Source organism: Sylvia atricapilla, chromosome 5 (assembly GCF_009819655.1).
Source record: "Sylvia atricapilla isolate bSylAtr1 chromosome 5, bSylAtr1.pri, whole genome shotgun sequence".
Taxonomy (NCBI): Eukaryota; Metazoa; Chordata; class Aves; order Passeriformes; family Sylviidae; genus Sylvia; species Sylvia atricapilla.
Genome location: NC_089144.1, coordinates 54,238,462 through 54,264,805, shown reverse-complemented (window position 1 = coordinate 54,264,805; position 26,344 = coordinate 54,238,462). Strand labels below are relative to the sequence as shown.

The 26,344-nt window shown below is 40.8% G+C and overlaps 1 protein-coding gene across 2 annotated transcripts in view; it reads left to right on the top strand.

The window, feature by feature from the left end:
- PTPRO (protein tyrosine phosphatase receptor type O) overlaps window positions 1–24,431 on the top strand; it is a 65,374-nt gene extending 40,943 nt beyond the window's left edge. The window contains exons 13-26 of one of the 2 annotated variants that reach the window (XM_066319537.1): window positions 287–419; window positions 1,338–1,458; window positions 3,039–3,107; window positions 6,595–6,678; window positions 9,869–9,904; window positions 10,881–10,962; window positions 11,989–12,079; window positions 12,585–12,661; window positions 15,378–15,512; window positions 16,926–17,048; window positions 18,205–18,359; window positions 19,828–19,963; window positions 21,870–21,990; window positions 22,994–24,431. In XM_066319537.1, coding sequence (XP_066175634.1) covers window positions 287–419; window positions 1,338–1,458; window positions 3,039–3,107; window positions 6,595–6,678; window positions 9,869–9,904; window positions 10,881–10,962; window positions 11,989–12,079; window positions 12,585–12,661; window positions 15,378–15,512; window positions 16,926–17,048; window positions 18,205–18,359; window positions 19,828–19,963; window positions 21,870–21,974 — 1,347 coding nt within the window. In that variant the 3' untranslated portion in view covers window positions 21,975–21,990; window positions 22,994–24,431. The remainder of the gene's footprint in view (window positions 1–286; window positions 420–1,337; window positions 1,459–3,038; window positions 3,108–6,594; window positions 6,679–9,868; window positions 9,905–10,880; window positions 10,963–11,988; window positions 12,080–12,584; window positions 12,662–15,377; window positions 15,513–16,925; window positions 17,049–18,204; window positions 18,360–19,827; window positions 19,964–21,869; window positions 21,991–22,993) is intronic. The other variant, XM_066319536.1, reaches the window with a different exon arrangement.
- Window positions 24,432–26,344: the final 1,913 nt, after the last annotated feature.

Below are 26,344 nucleotides of genomic sequence, written 5' to 3'. Positions count from 1 at the left end.
CCTTTTCCCCTTTTCCCTTTTCCCTTTTCCCTTCCCTTCCCTCTCTGGAGTTCCTGGAGTGCTCTGAGACATTCTTGCAGCTGCATTCACTCCTGTTCCTCTCCCCTTTTCTGCCAGACTATCTGCCTGCTGTCAAGGGCAGGCCCTGGTTACTTTTCCTGTGTTTCAAAGTGCTGATTTCTTTCACCAGATCTGCCTTTACGTGCCAGATACATGGAGCACTGATTTGTGCTCTTGCATTTACGGGACAGACAAACTCCTCTGTGTGTTTTCCCCATGTCTGCAGGAACCTGTCACTGTCTCTTCACACGTCGTGACCATTTCCAGCCTGACCCCTGCCACTGCCTACAACTGCAGCGTGACCACCTTCAGCCACAACAGCCCAAGCATCCCCACCTTCATTGCAGTCTCCACCATGGGTGAGCAGCACTTCCCTGCTTTCTTCTTCTTCCTCATCCAGCCACATCTGTTTCCTTTTGCTTTCTAAAGCTGCACTCTGTAGTGCTGGCCCCAGGGGTTGTTTGTATCATGAAAAGGCTGCCAGATGTGGATGGGATGGGGGAGCAGCTTTGGAAAGCCCTTAGAAAAGGCCCTTCCCACTTGACTTGGAAAAATGTCAACTAGGGGCTCAGTTCTGCTCTGGGTTATAGAAATCAAGGGATGCAGTTTGTGGTGTCAGTACTAAACACCAGGGTATGGCTTGATGATATTTATGGAGAAAAATGTTTTCTCAGCCAAGCACAAACAAGAGCAAAATCACATTCAGAAGCTGTTAAGGCTTCTGCATTCAGCAAAGAAGTAAGAGAGAAGAAAGACCCTCTGCGGGATCTTCAGCCAAAAGGCTCCTGATGAGGGATCCTTGGGCATGTCATTTTCCAGAGTAATTAAGCAGTTTCAACCCAGTCTATTACAAAGCCCCCGCTTATTATTTTGCTTCTGGGTCAGAAAAAGCATTGATTATTGTTGAGGAGCAACTTCAGAGTGGAAATGTGCTTTAGAGACATAGATGATGATGAATATTTGTATTTTGTATTACTTTCACCATTTTTCCTTGTGTTATAAATGTCAGCTAAAAAAGAAAAAAAAATAAATCAGAACATGTTAAAGCTTAACAAAAATGCCAGAATGAAATAATTTCCCCAAAGAAATTTTCTGAGAGTAATAGCTACTCAAACTCTCCCTTTATCTCCTGTGGCAGATTTTTCTCTCTAACACTTCAGGATTTTTGAGATAAGTTTAAAAAAATAGTATTACCAACACTCAGGGAAAACCAAAACAAAATAAAAATGTCAGTGCTCCTGAACTGAATAACTGAGAGTCCTTTCCTGTGTGTACAGTCACAGAGATGAACCCAAATGTCGTGGTAATCTCCGTGCTGGCCATCCTCAGTATCCTCCTGATTGGACTGCTGCTGGTCACTCTGGTTGTACTCAGGAGAAAACACCTACAAATGGCCAGGTGAGTCCAGATTCATGCTAATTACACACACAAAAAAAAAAAAAGGAAAAAAAAATCAGACACCAACAAACATACAATGGCAATAGTTCAAGCTGAGAATGCTTTTGTGTGTGGGTGCTGCTTGAGGTGCTTGTGAACAGGGTGTCTTTGAAGGAGTTGTTTTGCTGCTGTTGAGCTCATCTCCTTCTATCTGCTTTCACTCTTGACCTGACTGACAAGCCTCAACCTTTGTCTCATTCTGAGTTTTGCAGGATTGAGTCCATAAGTGCAATCACTTATTGCAAAAGGATTGTGTCAGGAACACAAATGTTAATTAGGATCTGAGGCAAATGGGCATGAGCAGGACATTGAGTTTCTTTTTAAGTCTTTGATATGGTTTGGAACAGGAGATTTTTCCATATAAGCAGATAACATTTTCTAGAGAGTGTTTCTCTCACCATTTGCCCATCTTCACCAATCATTTGTACCTTGTGAATATTGAAATTCAGTTTCATTTTCTAGGTGATCTTACCTGCAACATTTCACTTTGATGTGAGTTATGACCTGTGTGAGCTGTGGAAATTTCCCCAAACCATAGATAATTTGCTTTACCTACTGCCTTTGAAGGTGTCACAGAGTCTTTGTCCTTTTTTAATACATGCAATGTATTTTATATTAATTTACTGTACTGTGACAAGGAAGGAAATTGTTTCATGTAAAAACAAATTTACATTAAAAAATCTTTTACTTAGCAGCCTAGCAGATGCTGCATTTTGTGCGTCTTGTCCAGGTACTCCATGCAACAGATGTCCACATCACACATATTTTTCAGGTTATCTTTTTAAGAAAACATTATGTGGTTTGTTCCTTTTACTTGTAAATGGCTCTGTGAAAATCCCAGCTAAATTAATTCTCTTTCCTATTTAATTATTGTGCAGCCAGCCCAGAGCTTTTTCTCTTCATCACTGCTTCTAGCCACAGAAGATAAACACCCCAGAAAGAAATTTAAAAAATAAATCCAGTAAGAAGCTGCAAGCAATTGTTTGGTTAAATCAAGAAAATAGTCAAGTTAGTTTATAATTCATAGCTGAAAATAATGTACTTGTGATAAAGACACTACTAGAATGTTATTCAGAACTTTTTTTTTTCTTTTCCCTGCAGCTATTTTTGTGACTCAAAATTACCTATAATTATCCTGTAAAAAGGACACAATTAAACAACTTCTCCTTAGAGTGGGAACAGTGAATATTTAGCATAGAAGGGTAAATATTTAACCTGTGTACTGAGGGCAGAAACCGTTGCTAGTGCCAGGCTGTGGAAAGCACAAATCTGAACAGAAGATAAGGTTAATTTGAGAATTTCATTGTTTTAAGCAATTTTTAGGCAATTTGATCTCATGTGGTATTGAACATTTATTGGTTTTGGACAACCAGGTTAAGGGGTTTTAGTTATGTTCATTACATATTATCTCAGACTTGGTCACAGATGTGAGTGTTCAGCACTTCCCTGCAGCTCCAAGAGTTCTGTTAAATCAAGCTCTTTGCAAGTGTTGTGAATCCAAATATAGTAACTTTTTTTACTTAATGCTCTTCCTGGAACAGGGAGTGCGGGGCTGGGACCTTTGTGAATTTTGCATCTTTAGAAAGAGATGGAAAGCTCCCCTATAACTGGTGAGTGTTTGAAGCAAAGCTTATGGTTTTTCCCCATCTCTGCTTTTTGGCAAATGTTATCTGTAATCTTAAAGTGCTTATTCTCTCTGTTACTGCTGTCCCTCTTTAGGACAGAACTACTAGGCTTGTTAATCTTGTATTTTATTCCTCAAATGTATTTTATTTCTTGAATGATGACTGAAGGCATGCATTCTGTCACCTTCAAGTTTTAGTAGGCAATGATGTATTTGTATGTCAACCAAGTTGCATAGATGTGGTTTGGGAGGATTTTTTTTTTTTTTTGCCTGTCTGTTACAGACTTATTTCCTAAAATAACACAACTGTACAAACTTGATCTATAAGTTCATTATCACTTTCATATATTTGCATCCAGGACTAAGCTTATTTGTAGATGACTAATTACCAACTATCTTCATACTGTGCCTTTAATTAATATTTCCTTATGTTACAAGACAAGAACAAGCCAACTCAAATATATGCTGTAACTTAATGTTCAATGCTGTTGAAAAAAATAACAAAAAAAAACCCTAAATACATCTTGCTAGTCTAGAAAATCACCTGCAAGGGTTGCAGGCACTAATATGGCTCTAAATCATCAGCTGAGGAGAAGTATTTGAACAAAGAAAATCCGTAGGATTAGCTTTTATAGAAGTAAAAGGCTCTGAGAGCTACCTGACTGGCACCAGTGTGGTCATTTCCATCCCTATTTTGATAATCAAACGAGTGGTAATGACAGACTCCCAAGGTTTACTGCTCTGCTGTTAACAGTCAATGCAAAAACCTCTTCTCTTTCAAGGCAAGTCCAAACACCGACATTTACAAGCATGACATCAGCCCATTCCAGTAGGTCAGAAGAAAATACGTGCCTTTACACCCATACTCAGCTTTGCTGACAGCTAAGAAGGTGGAAAGAAAAGTTGGTGCAGAGGGAACTGCTTCCAAGATCTCACAGGACACAGCCTGCCAGCCAGGCTGGCATTAAATGGATTGACTCTGTACCACCACAAGCCTTTTGCTAAGAAGGATGCAAAGGGAACTAACAAGCCCAGCAAATCTTGTCAGTATCTCACTGTGCTGCTAATTAACTGGATATTAAACAAGCTTCACTTGCTTGGTTTAGCTTTAATAGCAGCCAGCTGTATGCAGTACAAATGAAACCATCCCTCAGCTTCTCTTGCTTGGGCTATATTAATGGCAAAAAAAAAAGGCAGAAGATCAAACACTGGTGTTAATTAAAGGGCCAAGCTTGAATGAAATTATTAAACTAGCAACAGACATTATTAAAATCATAAAAGGGTAGGGGTTTTCTTTTTTTTTTTTTTTTACTGGGAAGGGAATTAATAGGTTTGGATGCGAAAGTGAAGGTTCTTGTTGCTTGATTTAGTGTATATATATATATTTATGTGTGTGTTAATTTATGTACACATACATAAATTAAGTTAGAAAAATATAAACAGAGGAAAGCAATCCTGCTTAGTATCTCCACAATTTTTTGTAACTGAAGGCAGTTATCTTATGGTCCTTTTTTCTTATGGTCCTTTTTTCTTATGGTCCTTTTTTCTCTGAGAGTTGTTTTGTGTGCCTCTGGTGTCCAATGTCAAGACCAGATCCACAATCCATCAAGGCAGCCAGGTGGGAAATACAGACCTAAAACCAGAGAGAAGGATTGGCTCATTCCAGGGATCTAGTCAGGGAGCTATGAGCATACCCACTAATTCCTAAGGGAGGCTCAGCAGAGTTTTCAGGATTTGAGCAATCTCTGCATCTTTCTTTTAATTAAATTGTTCCATATGCCCAAGCAGGGTGTGAAAGACTACATGATTGAAAAAAAAAACAAAACAAACAAAAAAAAAAACAGTATTGTATTTATTAGGCAATTACATATTTTTTCATATGTCAAATAAAATCAATTGTTTTAGCTGTCAAGGCTCCTAGTCTGTGAATATAAATCAGTTTGCAAGTATGTTAGCCAGTGATAAAGAGTGGAAAATTCTCATGAGGATTGACAATGAAAGAAGCCCAGGCTTGAATAATTCCTTCTGCCTCTGCAGGCAAGAGGAAATAAAAGCCTCATGTAGAGTTTCTCAAAGGAAAGAGAAGTACTCCAGCAACATCATCACTTCTCTGTCCCAAGCCTAACAGAAACCTCTGTGGCAGAGATCTGTTTATGGAAAACCAAATTTCATCCTCAGTCCAGCCCCATAGAAACTTAGACAACAAATGAGCCTTAAGGGTCTCACTGTGCAGTGGTCGTGGTATGTGATTAACCAGAAAGGGCTCTGGCCTCTGGCTGAGCCACACAATTCCTACCAAAGCCTGGGGAAGGTGCCCTGCAGAAAATGCACTGCCCATTTCCTCTACAGCAGCAAAACTCATTGAAGCATAACTTGGAGTTTTCACTGCATGGACAGAAGATTTCCTCCCTGGTTGGAAGTTTGAGATTAGAGATGATTAATTATTTGACATGACTTGTTTATCAGGGAAAACACAGTGTCTACCAACTTCATAATAGCCAAGGGACATACTGAACAAGGAAATTTAATTTTGTGTTTCCTCTTAAAGAACAGCTGCAGAAGGATGGCATCACTTTTAGGCAGCAGATTTTCTGATAGGGAAAAAAACACACTGAGGGTGTATCTGACTAAAAAAACCCCAAACCTTCTACCGGAGTGAAGTTTGATTCATTTTCATAAGATTTTTTATGTTTGTGAAGTACCTGGAGCCCATTTCACTAATAGGTAGAACGGGCCTTATTGAGTTTCATGAATTAATGCAGAGCAGAATCAGGTAAACAGCTTGCAAATATGGAATTTTAGAATCGTTTTGTACTCATATTTACTTTAGCCACAGTAAAATCTGGTAGTGGATAGTTATTCACAGAAACCACAGTTAGAATGACTGCTCAAGCAATGTTTAGATGAAAACCTAAGAAAGAATTTGAGACACTCTGCAAAATGTTTTATGGATGCCTTGAGGAATCTGACTCAATAAGAGGGTATTAGGAGACATTGGAAGTATCTGAATTTATCTCCAGTATAGATCTTCTGATATCCACAGGATCACTTGCAGGAACAAATATGGGAGATTATTGTAGCTGTATGTGAGAAGAACAAACCATATCAGTACTGAATATCTCAAAACATTGGAAATAGGCTTAATGCCACCAATGCAATGACTGGAAATCTGTCAATGAAATTTCCCACCCACTTTACTCTCTGAAAATAAGGAAGAACAGGCCTGAATCAATATGATAAGACATATTTATTTTGATCAAATAGAATTTTGTGTTGGATAACTGAAAATTCTGCAGGTTGAGGAGTAAAAAATCTAGGGATGCTAATAACATTCTCAGGAAGTAAGGAAGAAGTAGGATTTATGGGTTTAGCTGGTTTTTAAAATAGAATTTGCTGATCTCCTGATTTCTGTTTGTCTTACTAACTCTCCTCACTTTTTCATCTTTATGTGTGTTATTTATTAATGCTCACAGGCGTAGAAGTGTATTTGCTTTCCTAACTCTGCTACCCTCATGCCTTTGGACTGATTATCTTTTGGCATTTTATGTTAATCCTTGGTAAGTGATTTACTTGTTTTTCCATATGCAATGTGTAAACAGTGTGAATTTCTATGACATGAGAAATGTGTGGTACCTTTGTTCTCAAATGGGTCAAAGCTTTTGAAGATATAATTTTCTTGTACTGGAACATGGACTGGCAAGGATGTGGGTATCAAAGTAGTTGCTACCCTGCTTCATCTGGTTTGTCTGTTTATGCTCCAACCCATTCTGGTATTAAAAAGCTAATCTTACAGTGGTCATCAAATCCATCTCATTGCTGTCTTTGCAATTTTTGCTGCTTCATTCTAAGTCCTGGCTTCTTCTGTCCTGGTTATTTATATGTTCATTGCCTGGCACTGACTTCTGCTGCTGCTGTTCTATTACTAAAATTGCCTGATTGTGCCCCACCTGTTTGGTGTGTGATGTCAAATACATTTGTTTTTCAAAGGTGCTCTTATGCTCTCTTGACGTCAGTGAGTTTTGCACTTGAGAAAAACGGTTTGATAAGAATGGATATAACCAGGAGTCCCAAAGAGTAAAAATAGGGTCACTGTGTGCACATCTCATTGTGTATGTGTGTATATTTAATGCTTTAGTCTGTAAATAATTTCTAAAGATTTAGTAAAGACTTGATTGTTTTCTTGAAAGTATCTAACAAAGCCACTTACCTACCGAGAACCAGAATTGTTTTACAAACCACTTAACGAATAATTATAATTGGCTACGACCCACAAAATTCCTAATTCATATAAAGAAACTTAAGTTCCTGATGGTCTTGGGTCCAAGTTTTAGAGTTTTACAAAGAAGGTGGTACTGAGGTTAAGATTTTATTTCCCAAGAATTTTCCCTGAACTTACCATGAGGCGCCAAAGCCCTGGCAGGCAGACATCAACATCTTCAGCACAGGGATTTTTGAGACTGATTTTCCTTGGGTTACAGTGAGTCTGTAGAAAAACCCATCCAAATTTTCAGTAGGCCTAGAAATGAGAGTGTGTATGTAAGCAAAGAAAGGTCCATTTATTCTGTCAGGAAAACAAAAGCCAGTTCTCCACACATACCCTGCTGAGTAGCATAAGGGGGTCTTCCCCATCCATCCAAGGTTGATGTTAAATTTGGAACTTGTCTGGTGCAAACTCAGTTAACTCTCAAGCTGCACAGAGGTGGAAGGTCAGGCAAGTAGGTGATTATTTTGTAGATCTCTTAGCTGGTCAACAAGCCCAAAGTGGCCACTGTCAATGGCACTGCTGCAAAAATGTCATCTTTTGTCCCTCTGCCTTTTTTTCTTCTGTTATGCATAACTCACCTTTCTAGATGTGTATCTTTGTTCAGAGGTTTCCTCTTCAATCAATCTACCTGGTTTAGTCTAGATGATTAAGTGCACAGGAGCTGAAGTGGAATGAGATGAGATTAATCCCTATCTTTGTATTTTAATCTGTAGAGTAAATGGAATAACAGATGACACACCAGCTAATGTTTCAAATGCTTTTGTTTTGCACACAAGTTGGTTTCAAATATTTATGAACATTCAGGAAACAATTGCAATGCTAAGAAACAAAGGCCTCTTGAGACTATCAAAGCACATGAAATTCTTGCTGAGAAATGTATGCCAATCATTTGTTTTACTGCCTCTTGAAGTGTTCCTTGGAGAAGCATTCTTAGAAGCATTCCCATCATTAAGAGTATTTAGGGTTTTGGTTTTTTTTCTTTTCAAATTAATTCTTATGTGCTTGACATTAAAAGGTTTATCATAGTCACAGGGGATAGAGGTGTATTGAATAATTTAGTGGAATTAACTTTAAGATTTCAGTGGAAAAAAATATTTGAAGATAGAAAATAAATACTAATCGTTTAGGGGTACAGTACCTATGAATGTACAAATAACAAACTGAAAAGGTTTGTAATATTTAATCTCCACATTAATATAAAGCTGATATTGTCATAGCTCTTGTTAATTCTGCAGGCAAAGCTCCTGATCTATATGGAAATGTACTTTGACAAAATAACAAAATTACTACAGGTTGTGGCTGCTCCAGAAAGTGAATATTTTGTAAAATTTAATTTTGGAAAGTAGTCCCTTATTATTTTTTTAATAATAAAGTTTTAACTTCTAAACTTAACAAGGTAGAAAAATAAAAATGCTCCACTTTTTCATTTTTTTCTGTATGTTTTCATTATTTAGAATTTAAAAGTCGTCTCCTTTAATTTACTAATTGAAGCTGTGAACCAAGTGATCTAGACATAATTTTCGTATAACCATGAAATTAAAAATAGCATCATTATAATGTGAAAAATGAACAGATTTTTTTAATGCCCAGGAATTAAAAACTGACACTACTAGAATTCCTTCTGAGAAAGCAAGAATCTATTTGAGTTTTGTGGCAGATGGAACAGAGGAGATCAGTATTTTTAGACCGCTAACCAAGTGATTCCAGCGTGCTTGCTTTGTATATTTATTCTTATTGTTGCTTAACTTCTTTGTGACAACAACAAAATGAGCACACACACCCCTCCAAAAAACTACCTGGTGGTAGCTGATGTAGGGCAGTTCTTAAGTCCAAAACTTTGGGTTTTACTGCTGAACACGCTCAGAAACCTGCTCACAACTGTTGCTGGTGAATTACATCACTGATAAATCATTGTTTTACATGACTGGCACAATTATCTCCAGCTGTTAAAAGTCAATTAAATGATCTAAAGTTTAAGCTTGAGTCCTGCTGAGGTTAGTAGGATATTTGCCATTGTCTTCATTTATCATCATAAGCAGGTTCTGAGACAGGCCCTTTCTTTTGTCCTTCACCTTTTCTTCAATTTGCAAGTAGTGCTATTGTTCCTTTACCCAAGAGATGCTTCTCATTCCCACTTGCTCTCCAGTGTTGATGTCCAATTTCCAAGCTCAACTGGGACTCAGCCCCAGCCCACTCAAAGCCAATGGGTCAGGATTTATAGGGCACCCATGGTTTTTTTCTGGGCACAGGTTTTCCTTTTCAGTGGCAGGTCATTCTCAGAGCCACAGAATGGGATATGCATCCTACTGGGGTCAACAGAAATGCTGCTATCAACTTAAAATTGTCCAAGTTATTATCACCAATCTCCTCCTGAGTATGATGAAAAAATATACATCCTTAAATCAGCATTGTCTTAGAATATAGGTCGTACAAATGTTCAGTGTATGAAAAACACTTCCCTTTTTTTTTCTTTTTTTTTACAGGAGTAAAAATGGATTAAAGAAGAGAAAGCTGACCAAGTATGTAGCTTCTTTGATACTTAAAGGAATATGCCTTAAACTAAATAGGCATTATGGAATACGTGGCATAGTGGTATTTCAGCTACCAATATAGAAAACTTCTTGATAGACATATCCCAAGAGAGCTACCTGAAAGCAGAAAACAAACAAAAACCAAAAAGCAATTCTGCTCAACAGATTGTAGTAAAACATACAAAATCAGTCATCAGGGAAAAGATGAATTATCCAACTTAGTGATTTCAACAGAGCTTATCCTTAGTTAAAAATTGCAAATGGTGAAAAAACTGGGATGCATTTGTGTGTAGTGATATTTCCCTATTGACATGGGGCTCTCATTACAGTTGTTGCTAGAACATTATATCATTAATGCTAGCGGGTAAACAGGAGTAATTAAGTGGTGATAAGACAGGTTCCTTTGGGCATATTGCCTCAAAGTAAATGAGAAGATTACTGTGTACATGCTTCAGTAGCTTGTAAATTAGAGTACAATAATTAGGTGAGGGAAGCTGTTTACCTGTGTTTCCTTTCTCAGAGCACCAGCCTAATTATTCCTGTGTTATGTTCAGGGGCTGTGCCTGACTAACAGATAGATCTCACCTGGCAAAAAAAAAGTGTGGAGAGATGGCAGTCATTAAATCAAGGCTGATTCGTACCTACTGAAGCTCTCCATGGTTTTGTATAGTTATATACCACCTTGTTTTAGCCACCATCTCTCTGGGAAGAGAGTTTGACTTATAATTGCAAAGATGTACAGTTCTCGAAGCCAGCAGAGTAAGCAGTCAGGGCAGTGGCATCCAAAATGTAATACACCCACCATTTGGTGGCCCTGAACCACAAGGTTTGTCCTTATTTCTTTTTAGCATTAACAGTTGAAAATAGATATTTATGACTTGAGAGTATTCTGAGGGAAAGAAATGAAAGGTGCTACAATAATTAGGGTTTTTTAACCTAATTTCTCTGTATTTTTCTTTTAAAGCCCTGTCCAGTTGGACGATTTTGATGGATACATCAAGGATATGGCCAAAGATTCAGATTATAAATTTTCTCTGCAATTTGAGGTAAATATCTGAGGATTCTGCCCTCTGCCATGCCCAGATCAGATTTTTCAAGGTATTAAGGCTGCATGGCATGCTCCTGTGTGCTCTGTGTTGGTCCACCTGTGGTGTTGCTGAGCGGGCCAATTTCCCTTCCTTTTCTGCAGAATTTAGAAGTGGAGCTTGGTGTTGTTAAATCCTGCATTTAGTAAGCTGATTGGAGTGGCCTGTCACATCCAATTTAACTGTCAGAAAAACACACTTGCTGTAAGTTTAGGACATTCTGGCAACCTGAATTAAAATTGGCATTTTAATGGCTTTATTTTATATGTTTAATGTCCTTAATCTGGGAGGAAGCACTGAAATCAGGAAGTAGCATCAGAAATCTCTATAAGAGTAAGGAGCAATTTTTCTAAGAGAAGCTCAGGTGCATTCTGTTAAATACCCAAAGTTTTAAGTCAGTTTAGCAGTATAACACTAAATCCCATCCCTATCCTGGGGCTATTTTCCAAAGATTTAAATATGGGAAGGCAGTGGGGGAGGACTCTCAGGGTGTTTCCATGATCCCTTCCTGACAGCAAATTCCCCTGAGGCACCACATATAACATGTAACTCCTGAAGACGATGACTAGAAAGACCTTCCAAGCATTTCCCCAAGACTGAAAGCCACTTGAGGGCTTGAAGAAACCCCTTTAGGGGGAGCAGAGACGACCACCGCAGAAATAACTTGGCAAGCCCCGGGTTTGTTAATGTTCTGGCAGAGTGTGGGGAGAGAGGAGCAATTCTGAGTCACGGCTGGGATGGCAGCAGTGTGTTGGCAACATCAGGAGGAGAAACCCCACACTGCTCTCCAGCTGCTTGGAGCCCAACTCAGAGGCATCAAACAAGGAAAATCAGTGTCATCCTGCTGCCAGTTTGTGATTTATGAGCATTTTCTGCCTGCTACCTGCCATGAGTAATCACAAATAATTTTTCTCTGGGTGGTTTGTTGTTTTGTTTTTTTTTTTTTTTTTGAGGCTGACCTCAGCATTTTCCTTTCTGTTGTCTCAGGAGCTAAAACTGATTGGGCTGGATATCCCCCACTTTGCTGCTGACCTCCCCATGAATCGCTGTAAAAATCGCTACACAAATATCCTGCCATGTGAGTACAACACGCACTAAATCCTGCTAAAATCCCTAGAGAGGGAAAGAAGAGTTCTAATAAGAAAACTGGAGAATCAAGAGATTTTCTAAGATGGATAAAAGCCTATTCTACAATCCTGCTCTTACAGAGAACCAAGCAAGGGATGTTTTTTGTTAGCTTTGAGTAGATGTAGCTTCCTGGAAATGTTTATCATGGCAAGAGTTTGGAGTTGAGAAACACAAAGTCTTTCATGCTACTGAGAAGTATTACTGTGTTTCTCTTAGGATTTTAATGAAACCTAAGGGAGTCCAAAGGGACAGCATTTGGAAGGGTGTTTGCAGAACACTAATGATGGCGTGTCCATGCAGCATTTGCTGAAGCAAACACTGCTTTCTTAGTCAACACGAGAATTTTCTATTTTTTTAATAGATTACATTTGGCCATTCCCTATAGGGCTAATTTAAATTTTGCCTAGTTGGAGATGAGTGCCATATTTGAGAAGTGATTTTTTTTCCTTTCACAGATGATTTCAGTCGTGTCCGGTTAGTCTCGATGAATGAAGAAGAGGGATCTGACTACATTAATGCCAACTACATCCCTGTGAGTACAGAGGTCTGGTCAGTGTGCAGTTCAGAGACCTGCACACCAGGCACCGCTTGAAAACACCACAATATTTCCTGGAAGCTTTGTCATGTTCTCAGCATCTCCTTTAGCTTCCAAATATTTTGCCTACGGGGAACAGACCACCAAAAAAGAAAGAAAAAAAATTTAAAAAGAGGTGGAGGAGAGAAGGGTTTTTTGGCGAATTTTGCTATTGTAGATGTGAATCTTTGTGAAATTGTGATTGGACTGGTAGGGAAATGAGCAGGAAATGTTAAAATGATTCAGCGGCCCTTTAAGATAGCGAGGTAAAACATAAATGTTCAAATGAGAAATCTGAATTCTTGAATGAGAAATCTTTCTAGATTTCTACTACACATGGGGGAAAAAGGGCTAAGCCAGACACTCCAAATGCACAAAATGCACATAGCCCAGATGGTGCGTGGAGAGAACTTCTGCTTTCTGCCTCCTCTTTGGTGCTTCCCCTGAGCCTCCCTCCACCTGGCACAGAGCAGCCATTTACTGGGGGTAGCACCCACGGATTCAGGGTAATTAAAGTGTACACAGAGCTGTAGGCAAATATTTTGACACTGGGGGTTGGCTGAAAGCTCATCAGCTCTCTCCGTTCTCCCCTGAGCTCGTGCAGTCACTTGAGCTTATCCCTGTGGTGCCTTCAGAGACTACCTGAAACAGAGGCTAGACATTGTTAAAGGAATAAAACAGGTATTTATTAAAGGCCTTCAAAAGGTGGACCTTGGGCAGCACAAGAGCCTGGCCAAGGCTACACCCAAGATGGACAACTGGTCATGAGTTTTCACACTTTTGTAAGTTTTGGTCCATTTCCATATTGGGGTTAATTGTCCAAATACAGCCTCAGGACTGTGAGCCCATCCTCCCAGATTGCTCTCCTCAATTTGCTGTTTTTTATCATTTTTGAGCCTGAAACTGCAATGGAGTCCTTGGTTCTGGGGCAGTAAAAGGATTTTCTCTGACTGAACTGTGAGGAGAACTTGGCAACACTTAAAATTAAGTTCAGAGTTGCATAGTAATGTGTTACAGAATCTGGAAAACATGAAAACTAAAATTTCCCTGCCACAAGGGTTTGCCCCTCTGGTAGCCTCTGTGCTGTGGCTCAGTATGGTCTGGAGAGAAATATCCACTGGGCTGCTCTGCATGGACAGCAGGCAGCGCACCACTGCAGCCCTTGAGGAAGAGGCCTTTCACTTGGGGACTAAAGACAAAGCAGCATTTTTGCAATCTTGCTGTAGATAGAGCTGAGCCTGGCTGTGCTGAGTCAGTGCTTTGGAGCAAGGAGGAGCCCTTGGATGAGTCAATGGAGCCACTTCCCTGTCACTGTGGCATTGCCCAAGTGTGCAGTGCTGAGCCACGTGTCTGTGCTTGGCCTCTCTGTGTCCAGAGCATGAACCTGAGAACTCACACTGCAAGAGCCTGAGGTCACGGAGAATCAGGAAAGAAAAACATCCCAGGATTCACAACTCAGGAAACTTCTGTCACATGGGAGTGTGGATAACAGGATCTCAAATCTCAAGCAGAAATCCCTTTCAGTTGTTCAGTTCTGCTTTGCATCTCTTTAGTTCTGCTTATAGCACAGTGCTGACCATGGAAACTAGGACAAACACGTGATGTTGACGCTGGGGTTTTTTTCTGATAATCAGTTCTTCACTGAGTCCCTGCCTCCAAACACAGAAACCAGGAGTGATCTATCCTTCTGCTAAAAGTGATTTGTCACTTAAGTGAGACAGAGCCCACACAGAGCAGGCAGCAAATTCTCTGTAGTGCAAAAAACTGGGATTGAGCTGACTTGCAGAGATGTCTGGAGGAAGCCACTTGTGGAATGTGCTCCTAAATCACAAATAATTTTATGATCCACATACTGTGGTGGCACAGGAATTGCCCAATTTGCACGGGATCATGCTGTGTGTTGGATGTATTTTTTGCTCTTGCTAGGAATGTAAAATAACTTTCCAAATGCAATTTTGATGATACAATCTCAGCAAATATGGTTATAACAGATGTCAAAAGGGGCATTCTGTGGTCTTCTATTATAGCCTAAATAAAGTCTTAATATTACAGTCTTTTGGTTTTGAAAAGGAGAAAGGAGACTTTCCAACTAAAATCCTGTTCACAGGTATAGGAAAGGGAATATGTGCATATAAAGCATCTTAGCTTCTACTAAGAGCATTGACTCAGCATCTTCTCTATTATTTTAAGCAGAAATCTATTTTTTTTTTTTATTTAAGGCTTTATGATATAAACATGTGCATATAATCCTGTTCCATTGACACCAGTGAGTGAAAATCACCACAGGCACTGCTTGGGATGAGCAGACTGGGTATCTGTAATTGATTTTAAGCCTATAGCTAAACAAACCCTAAAATAACATTGTCTGGAAGGAGTTTTAACTTTCTTTTGGGGTTCTTATTACTTGCTTCTTTAATGTTGCCTATCCTGCTCTCTAGGCAAATTATTTGTGTGGTAACAGCTTCATTTTCTTCATTTTAGATTTCTTATGCTTTGGGAGCATCAAAGCTTAGCAAAAGTTGTCATTACAAAATAAATTTTAAAAAAATTCTTTATATTAGAAATCACTTTTAGAAATACAAATTGAACTTGAGCAAGCTAAAAAATTATGAGAAATACATGTTCTGAAGCAGTAAGCATGTTGGTAACCAGGACTTATCTATTTGTCTTTTAGGGTTATAATTCACCCCAGGAATACATTGCAACCCAAGGACCACTGCCAGAAACTAGGAATGATTTTTGGAAGATGGTTCTCCAGCAAAAATCACAAATCATTGTTATGCTCACTCAGTGCAATGAAAAAAGACGGGTATGTAACAAAAGCTTGCATGTGGGGTAAAAGAAACCACTCTGAAAAAGAGCTCTCTAATGCTGAGTCAATGTCTTTGCGTTAGTTCTGATCACGAGGCAGCATCACAACCAACCCTGGAATGGCAACTACCTTCCCATTTAAGGACCTTCTTCAATCTTCCCTGATGTTCCCTGACCTCCTTTGACCTTTCCTGAGCTTCTTTGTCCTTTCTCGACCTTCTTGGACCTTCCCTGACTTGCTGCACCTTCTTAGATGTTTCCTGATTGTCTCTGACCATCTCTGACCTTCCTTGACCTTCTTTGACCCCTTCTTACCTTTTCTGACCTTCTTTCAACTCCCTTGACCTGCTTTGACATTTCCAGAACTTAGACATTATTTGACTTTCCCTGACCTTCTTCAACCTTCCCTGATTTTCATTGACCTCTGACTTTCCCTGACCTGCTTTGATGTTAACTTTCCCCAACTTTCTTTAGCCTTCCTGAACCCCCTTTGAATTTCTTTGGCAATCCCAGACTTTCTCTGACCTTTTCTGACCTTTTACCTCCCCTGACCTTATTTTGAAGCCTCTCCTCTTACATGAGGAGAGACAGAGGGAGCTGGGACTCTTCATCCTGGAAAAGAGATGTCTCCAGGGATCTTGTTCCTGTGTACAAATACTGATGGGAGGGAATGGAAACTATGGACTCCTTCAGTGGTAACTTGCCCAGTGACAGGTCAAGAGGTGATGTGCACAAATTTGAAAACCACATTAAATTCCTTCTGAGGTCAGGAAACATTTTTTACTGTGAGGGGGACTGAGCACTGGGGCAGGTTGCCCAGAGCTTGTGGAGTCTCCATCTTTGCAGCTATTTCAAAGTCAGCTGGACATGGTCCAGAGCTGGCTCCAGGTGACACTGCTTGAGAGGAGAGGGGCTCGAACAGGATGACCTCCAGGGGTCCCTGCCAGCCTCAGGCCTTCTGGGATTCTGCACTTTTAAGTTTAAGTAATTACAAAATACAAGTTCTATCTTTACATTTACCCTTAATATTTTAATAGAAATATTTGGAATATAATTTGGAGGGGAAGGGGGCTTATATGGACATTCTCTTTCCCAGGGGTTTGCTCCATTTAGACCTATTATATCAGGAAGAATAACAAAAGGCACTCGTTTTCTATTCTTCACTGTAGTCAAGCTTCCCTTCAGAGAACTAACACATAGCTGATGGCCCCAATAAAACGGGAATGGTCAGACTGGAAGTCATAGCAGGATAAATTACCTTTTATTGCAGCAGCAAGTGAACAGTGGTGTAGTCACTGCTAACCCTGAGGTCCTCCGTCCTTTTGTGTGTGCTTCTTTCTACAGATGTGTATCTTTACGTAAATGTATCTTGATATAAATACAAATATGCCTGAATTTCCCTCGTTTTCAGGTGAAATGTGACCATTACTGGCCTTTCACAGAAGATCCTGTTGCATATGGGGATATCACAGTGGAGATGCTGAGCGAGGAGGAGCATACGGACTGGGTGTACCGCAGCTTCCGCATCAGCTACGTGAGTGAAACGCTTTGCCAAAGGAGGGGGAGGGATTTCAGTCTGATTTCAGTCCAACCTTTTCTTCAGCTTTGGCCCATTTCTGGCATTCAGTGCAAAACACCGAAGAGAGATCACAGGCAAATGTTGAAATCACAAAACTTCCTCCAAAAATTGTTGTCTCCGAATTTCTCATCAAGGTGCAAGGCTGAAACAAAAGCAGTACCAGAGCTCTGGAGACTTCTGTGGTACCAATAATTACTGATTTGAATAATTAAATGTGTGAATTTCTTTTTTTCTGTACCTCAGGCACACCTTCTTGCTATAAATTATTCAAAACTTGAAAATACTAATGGAAGAATTGCAAATATTTTTCAAAAGGGCAATTCTGCAATAATCGTGTCTACCTGTAAAGTACTGAAATGTGAGAGTATGTGGTGTCCAAATGAAAGCTCCCCAGACTTTCAGGCATTTCCTTCCACCTTTGTTTCCGGCATCAGCTCATTGCCACCACCATCTCATGAAGGAAAGTTTAGGGATATGGAGGGGATGTGGAAAAAGCTGTACACTGGCAATTCACCACTGACCCAGGACCTTATGAGTTGTGTTCAGGATCTTACTTCATCTAAAGCTAGTAGAATTTTTAGTATTGTAAATGTTTTTCTTTTTTATAATGAGCTTTTTCCCTAAGTGTTTCCTCTGCTCTGGTAATGTTTTTTCTTCTCTTTGTTGTTTGTTTGTTTGTTTTGTTTCAGTTTTGTTTTTCTTCTTTAAAACTTGAAAAGAAAATCTCTCAAGAGTACAGGCTTGACTGTTTGCCAACAGTGTTCTTTATCTGTGGCAAAATGAAAAAAGAAGAGGGAATGGAATTAGAGGAGGAAAAAAGCCCAGAGTTGGAAAATGCAACAGTTTTTGATTTAAAAGCAAAATCAGATGGAATTACCACAGGGACAAAAGCAAAAAGCAAATCCCAAACCCAGAAACGGGAAGTTTGTACAATTCTGATAATTATGGCCTGATATCCCCCCCGCTTTGTAATCAAATACCATGTTTGTTCTTTACCAATTTTTTAGGCTGTATGTGGGGAAAAACTGAAAAGCACTAAATGACAAAAAAGCCCTCAGTGTGACTGAGTGTGATGGCACTGCTCAAACTCCTGTTCTGCTTCTCCCACCAGGCTGATGAGGTGCAGGACGTGATGCATTTTAACTACACTGCCTGGCCAGACCACGGCGTCCCCACCACCAACGCTGCTGAGAGCATCCTCCAGTTTGTACAGATGGTCAGGCAGAAATCAGCAAAGACTAAAGGCCCCATGGTCATACACTGCAGGTAAATGCTTCAAGGAAAAGGTGACAGAACCAGGTGTGACATTAAATAGATTGGGAAACCATGAGAAGGAGAGATTTTGGGGTTCTGCTCAGCTGGTGGTTGAAGATGGTTCTCTCTGGTGTTATGCAGCTCTCCCCTGAAACCTCATGGAGAAATTCATAGAGTATATTGTTCCTTGATGCTCAGCATCAAAAAAAGTGCTCAATAAGCCAGGAAAGAGATTTATATACAATATTAGGAAATCAAATCCTGTATTTAATGCTTAATTGTTCTGGGAAGGAGCAGAAGCAAGTATCAGAGAGCTGGGCAACAGCGGTAGTGTTTTCTTTTTCTCAATGAAGATTCTTCTAGCAGCAAAGAGGGATATTTTCAGTTAGGATTGTTAGACTATACTGTGCATCTTAGACCACATTGATTAAAAGTAACAATGCTACCAAATAAGCAGGGGGAGGCAAAGAAAGACTGTATCGATCAACCTCTGCAGCAATTGTTCACAGGCTTTAAAGAAGGCAGAGAATTAATTTATCAGTTTATCTCCCCAATTAACACATCAGGAGTTCCATTGTATTCATCAATATTTCCATCGTATTTCTCAATATTTGAGAAATTAACACAACAATTAACAAAAGCCAAAATAAAGCCCTGTTTTGTGAAAGTTATGTTGAACTGTGTTGAGATGAACTGTTAAACATTATTGAAACACTTTCAAGGCTTTTCAGGACAAAACAGAAGCAAGAACTTTTGCTAAGATACGAATCCTTAGTAGTAGGGAAGGTGTTGGGATGCTGTGTGAAACTCTGTAGAACCTCTAACACTGCATTCATTGAAATACGACTTTAACATCACATGTGAAATTACAATGCAAAGAATCGTACACACATGAGAATCTCTAAATTAAAGCAGCGTGTATTTCTTCTGGTTGCTAAGCTTCCCTTTGGGGAAAATGATGATTTTTCAGCTGAGTGATAGCTATTTGTGTCTCATGCTCCTAAGGCAGAAGTCCTGGAGTGCAGACTCTTCTGAGTGGCTTGTCCTTTGAGGACAAACTGCAGTACTGCCAAGAGCTTTGCAGTGTGGAGAGCTGTGGAGCTGAGTCCTGCAGGTGTGACCCTCCTGTCTCTGGGTGTCCCTTGCTCCTGAGCAGGTCTCTGCAGTTCTGCCTCAAGCCCCTGGAGTTACAGGGCTCTCATGAAGTCTGTGAGGGGAGCAGTGACAGCAGGAAGAGCAGAGAGCCAAGGGTGGGTGAGGGTGTGTGTACACGTTCTGTGTGTGAGTGCATCCACTCTGCCCAACCAATTGACCATGGGTGTGGCAGTAAATCCCACAGACCCACCAGCCTGCCTGACCTCAGATTACTTCTGACCGTTACAGCTGCAGGACTCCTGCCTTTTGCAGTTTTGCCACTGCTTTTGCTGTGCGTCCCCTTCAGAAGAGCCTGGTTTGAGGTGCATGTCTGTGTGTGTTGCAGTGCTGGCGTGGGACGGACGGGAACGTTCATAGCCCTGGACCGGCTCCTGCAGCACATCCGTGACCATGAGTTTGTGGATATTTTGGGCCTGGTGTCGGACATGAGGTCCTACAGAATGTCCATGGTGCAGACAGAGGTAGGACCTGTTCACTTCAGCACTGTGACAGTGGTCCTGTGCCATTGCTGTGCCCATTTCATATCCCTCTTCAGCATGTCCCTGTCTAATGACTGTTGTTCCCCCTGAGCATTTGGCAAAATCACTATGAATCAATAGAATCAAGTTTTTGTCTCCATCGTGATAGTGTCACATTGATCTGCAGCATAGGGTTTGGGTTTGGTGATACATCTGCAATCTCATTGTCTGCCAGAGGAAATGAGTTATTCTCACCTTCTGTGAAATGAATGTGCAGACAACTCATTAGAAGAGATTAACATATGAAATTCCCAAACCACACTGTAAAGAGCTGGGCTTGCTGAGGGGATTAATGGCTCATGAAATGGTATCAGTATCGGGTAGCCTTGTTCATGTATCCTGTTGGTATCATCCAGCCGAGTGTAGGAGCTCATTACACAATGGAATTTCAAACAAAACAGACAAAAGAATTGTGACTCTGCCAGACACCCTCCTTGCCCCTCTCCCTACCCAAATATCTACTGGGCAGTTCTTTTTCTGTTTTTAAGATGAAAATATATAGACAGTATACACTAGGGGATAAAATCAGGGATAAAACCAATATATATCTGGGGGAAAACAACAATGTATATCGGGGGTGGGAAATCACAAACTCTTTCTTCAAAGCAGAAGACTTTATGCATATAAACCTTCCCAGTTCCTTCCTAGTAATGAAGGAAAGATTTCATATTTCATGCCTGTTATACTCTTCCTTGGTTAGACACACAGTGGCAACCTCCATGCAGTTGGAAGTGCCATCATCACTGTTTTCAGGCTAGGTTGTTTTTTGCCAAAGTTTGTTGAATTGAGAGCAAAGCAAAAAACTTTGCAGCAGGGAGAGGAGAGGAGGAAATAAACCTGCAGTGACAACAATCAGCATCTGGAAATGAAAAAAAAACCAAGTCATTTTCAGTCCATTCTGGATCATTCCTATCAAACTGCCACTTTTCATCCCAATTCACTGTATTAATCCAAAGGCAGATCCTTATGTAAACACCAGAGGAAAAAAAATCCTGATGGTTGATTGATTTCAGCTGCAACTGTTACGATTACAGAAGCGATGTGGAGTTTTGCAGGGTTGTTTCTTGGGGTTTTTTTAGATTTTTTTTTCATGTAGAACCTCATTGTCTGCCTGGGGCTGATGTTAAGAGCAGTTATGGAGCTCCTGCTGCTACAGGCAGTGGCCAAGTGACACTGACACTCAGTCACAGAGGCCACCGAACAGTTTTTCCTTACAAAATCTGAAAGCACTGACAGCTCACCTGAGTTCACACTGTCTTGTATGCTGGAAACTTGGCAGTGTCTCAGTGAACACTTTAAAAAAACAAATGGAATGGGCCCAAAAAGAGGTTTAGAATGGAGAATATCCTAAATTGAAATCAGTCTCTCCAAATTAACTACTCCCTAAACAAAACTGGCGTTTTCTTTTCATTGATAAAGAAGTCAAACACTGAGGAACATACGCCTCATTGAAATATTTCAGTTGCATACGTGGCATGGGTGCAACTTGTGGCACATAAAGCATTCAGATACCTTTCTTGGAATTGATTTCTTTTTAGGCAATATAAAGTAGACCCACTTTAACTCAGATTCAACTCTTCTGTCATCATTCAGGTTATTAACAGGTGATTATAGTGCCAGGTGGATTTCATCCATTCAGAAGGGATTTTCCCTTCTGCTATCTGTAAACAATTGTGGGCTATCATTTTCGGAGCTGATAGCTCCCTTGTGCATTGTGAGGGGCTGAGGTGGGAGACGTGGAGCTGTGCAGGCTGTTACTGTGAACTATCAAACTGTTTCACTGGTTGGGTTTTTTGCCATGCTTTCTGAGGTGCAAAAAAATGCCTATTGATTTGGTCTTTTCTTCTAGGAACAGTACATTTTTATTCACCAGTGCGTGCAGCTGATGTGGCAGAAGAAGAAGCAGCAGTTCTGCATCAGTGATGTCATATATGAGAACGTCAGCAAGTCCTAGTTCAGAGCCACAGGTGGTAAGTCAGGCAGGCCTGGCCCTGTGCCATGCCCACAGCCCCACAACCCCTTTCCAGGAGCTTTGCTGGCAGGTTGGGGCTTTTCTTATCCCTCCCTCTTCCATGTTCACATGGAGAGTGAGGGGAAAATCCATCTAGCCTCTCGCAGTAAATAATCCACTAGTCTTTGCATGGTACTGTAAGGAAATATGGGCTCACTGATGTTTAAAGAGAATCCAGAACGCCTGATGAGCCATCTAACCATTCCCTGCCACTTGTCCTAACATGCCTTGCAAAGCTTAAAGGGAGGGAGAACTTCAATCATCCTCAAAAAGAATTTTGCCTGGTTACCAAGGCCCCAGCAGAGGCTTGGGGATGCTTTCTGGGAGGGTGAGTTGGTAACCAAAAAGCTGTGACATGAAACAGTGGGAAGTTTTTTCCTCAATCTAAAATCATAGAACCAGAGAACCAGCAGGCTTCTCAAACTGGTACCACCAGCATAAGTGAAGGCTTGCTCTTACTTTCCCACTGACCCCTATGCCTGAGCAAAACAAGTGGTTGTAACCACGAGGTTTGCTGGTGGGGCTGTGTGTCACTGCTCTTTAAGCTTCTTTGGTTCATTAGGTGGCAGCAATAATCCAGCCATAACCTTAAATAGTCCCTTTTGGGTGGAGCAGGAAGCTGCAGGCTTTGACACAAACTGCTGCTCAAGCAGCTGAGGGAGAGCTGGGCTGAGGGCAGCACCTCTAGTGCTGTGTCAGCAGACAGTTCTGTGTCTGCTGTGTGTCTGTGGTGCTGCACATGTGCTTTATTAACCCCGTGTGCATCATCCCCCTGCCTGTAAAGGCACCCCAGTTTGCCTGTGCCCCTCAGTGTAGGTGAGTCACTGTCTAATCTGAGTCCCAGCACCCTGCTGCCTGTACTGGTGAGTGCCAGTCTGTGTGGAGGGTCAGTCAGATAAATGCTAAAAACTATATTTATTTCCTTTCCTTCTCTCTAAAGCATTCTGTTTATTGTGTTGCAGGTGAGACCATGAAGCACACCCATCTTCCCTTGCTTCTGATTTATTTTCTGTTGATGGTTTGAATGGGCAGGTGTTGTGCCACCAGAGATCACTGCTTTGCAGTGCATGGACAATGCTGGAAAGAAACTTTTACCTTTCTGAAGCACTGGGGAGACAAAGCCTTAACGAGCCTGCGGTGTCTTTTGAACTGTTTAATTTCTGGACATTTTTTTTAAATACTGGACCAAATTCAGCTAAACAACATGAAGGAAAAGACACTATATGTGCATAAGATAGATTGCTCCAGAGTGTTGGGGTTTCGTTTGGTACTTTTGGTTAATTACTTTCATGATTGTTTTGGGTTTTTTTGTCTGTGCAGGTTGGGCTTAAGGTTGAAGTAAGTGCAATATTTTTTTAATGGTTGACTGAAGAGCTTTCTTCATGTGTCACTGGTCTGTCCCTAGGAGAGCAGGCATTGTTAGTATCTAATAATACCTCATTAGTGAATAGCGAGGCATGAACATCCATGAAGAAATCTGGAGATTGTGAAAAGGGGCTGGGAGGGCGGGGGGGTTGCTGGGACCGTGGATTTGACTGTTTCCTTTCAGCACTGATGTACGTGGGGCCTGGGGGGAGCACAAGACCCGAGGAATGGACTGACCAGAAAATTTCTGACGAGCAGAAATCCCAGCTGGGAAGCCCAAAGCTGGAACAGGCAGCTGACACAAAGGGTGGGTTTGGTTCTTGACTGGGTTGCCACTAATTAAGCAGGATTGCTCTTTATGCCAACCTTTTTTCAGTAATGCCACTGATCAGGCTCTTGTTTTAGATGGATCTAATCACAGGGCAATTCAGTTTCAAGCTGGGATATCTTAGCATATATACTATAGCATTTCACTGTCTGAGCAGTCTATGGTGCCTATACCCCTCACTCATTTATTATTTTTTATAATTATTAACCCTGTGTAAAAAAATGTGAAGCTGGTTCAGGTTGGAGGGGTGGAAAGAAAAAGAAAAAAACACAAAAAGTGCTTTAATAGACATAACTAATTTTTTCCTGAACCAGGAATTTATGATGTCATAAATACAAGGTTTTGGCATGTGAAGGGCTGGTTATCAATTTGTTGCTACCAGGCTGCCAAAGTGTCAGTATGGATTCCTGCAGGGCCTTTGGGGGCAGGGCGGGGGGCTCTTTTCTTTTTTGCTGTCTGTTTCAGTTCTAGTCAAAATAATTAGATATATATATATATTAAATTTTTCTTTTTCTTTTTTTTTTTTTTTTGGTCTTTGTATAATTCCGGGACATCATTGTGTATTGTGACATGGATGCTGTCAGAATGGATGTTTGATGGCATTTTTGTAACCTGTTGCTTTGTGTCACCTCATTGGAAAGTTAGCAGCAATGGTACTCAATGTAAACAAAGCAGACTTGAACTGGAAGTAAACACACTGGATTGCTTACCTGTGGAGAAGTCACTGTCAGCAAAACAGCAAACACACCTGCACACGCTTTTTATTTCATTCCCCCTGGGTCTGCTGTCCCCTGGCAGGGTGCTGGGCAGGAGCTCAGCTGCTCTCAGCAGAATATTCTTCAGCTGATACTCTTTTTCCTTTTTTTTTCTTCCAAAGTTATTCCACTGGCAGGTAAGTTGGTGCACTTATATATGATAACTTCTTCATCGTGGTGTTTGTTACAGTGGAAAATTTCCTTCAAACTGCCCCATGTATATTATGCAAAACTGCATAGACTTAATACAATTCCCAGATGAAACCGCGCCTTTTGAGGGGTTCTAAGCAAACAGGACCCCACCTCTGATTACCAAATGGGTGTGAGATACATTTGCCCTCCCTTCTGTTTCCAGGCATCTAATATTGTTTCCACTAATCCCGGCCCTGGAGCAGCGATGCTGTTTCTCCAAGCACCAGGTGGATCCAAAAGGGAAGTGCACCGTTATTACAGGGAGCCAGGTGGTAACAAGAAAGGCTTCAGTGTGCACTTTTCTCCCTCATTTCACTGGAGGGCCTGCCATTCGAGTAAGAACAGCAAAGAGTTGTCTGGCCCAAACTGAACAGAAAGCAGAATTATAAATGAGCACTGGAGTATTTAGACCTTGCCTCCATGCTTTTTTTAAAAATGTATTTCAGAGTTTTATTATTTGTTTACTCAGCAAATGTGTTCATACCCCTCTAGAAAACTGGCTGGGGGAAGAAAACAACCCACAAATGTGAAATTCTTTCTCCCTACTGCCTGCTCCCTCCTGCTGGGCATTGCTCATTGAGTCTATATTCTGTATCACAGACCCGAGTAAGCAGGTTACCTCTAAACCATTCACTGTGCCCGCAAAGCGTCACAGTGCGAGCTGGCTGTAAAGCTTGGCTGAACCCGACAGGGTACAAAATTACTGTAAAGATGCCAAATTCCCACTGTTGCAAAAGACGCTGCCTGAGTGGCCTGAATTTACTGTACAGTTTTTGAATGTGTGTCAAAAATTATTCCATGTGCACAGTAGCAGGTGTGTTCTTGTTCTTTAAGAGCTACTTCATCACAAAGTCAATGACAATGAAAACTCCATCAGAACAACAGGATTTTACACGGTGTGCAAAATGGGTAAGTGGCCGTGTGGGATGGCAAAGGAAACCACCTCTCCCAGCATTCAAGACACGAGTGAAGCAAGTCTGGAAGACGATGTGGTTCAGAAGACTCGTGCAGAGCCTTTTAGCCTGAATTGACATGACACAATTTGGGATTTACCTCTTCATACATCTTCAGTTTAAGTCCAAAAGGACAACGGTTTGGACTCGTGCTCCACGTTAATATTGTTTCCAGCATCTGTCAAAATAAAGCTCTCAAGTCATCACGGCTGTAAAGCTGTCTGAAGCTTCGGGTAATAGATTTTATTCAATTATGGGCTTCCTCTCCATAGCTCTGCTGAGCATCTACTGCCCCAGATGTCTGTAAAAGCGGCTCTGTGCAGTGAGTGACCATTAACTGTAACCAGGGCGGGTTTTTTCCCTTGTCTCACGCTGTCTGTGCTGCCACAGAAGCAAAAAGTAAGTAAACTTAAGAACGACTGCTTTTTCCTAAGAAGCTTTTAGAAGTGTGTGAAAGTGTGGCCTCTCCCTGCATATCCTGTGCATCCCTGACTTCCTGGGCTCTTCAGAATTGTTTCCTTCAAACCTCACCAGAAGATTAAGAACAGGTCAGAAGTCTTTACTAGTGCTTTATTTCAGTTTATTGTTCTGGGTTTTGGGGTTTTTTTTTTCCCTAAACCTAAATGGGATGAATTTCCCCCGTCAAAGAATCAACATCATTATCTTATGCTCTAAAATGGCCCTTCCCTGCCCCATTAACCACAGCCACAGCACCTGCCT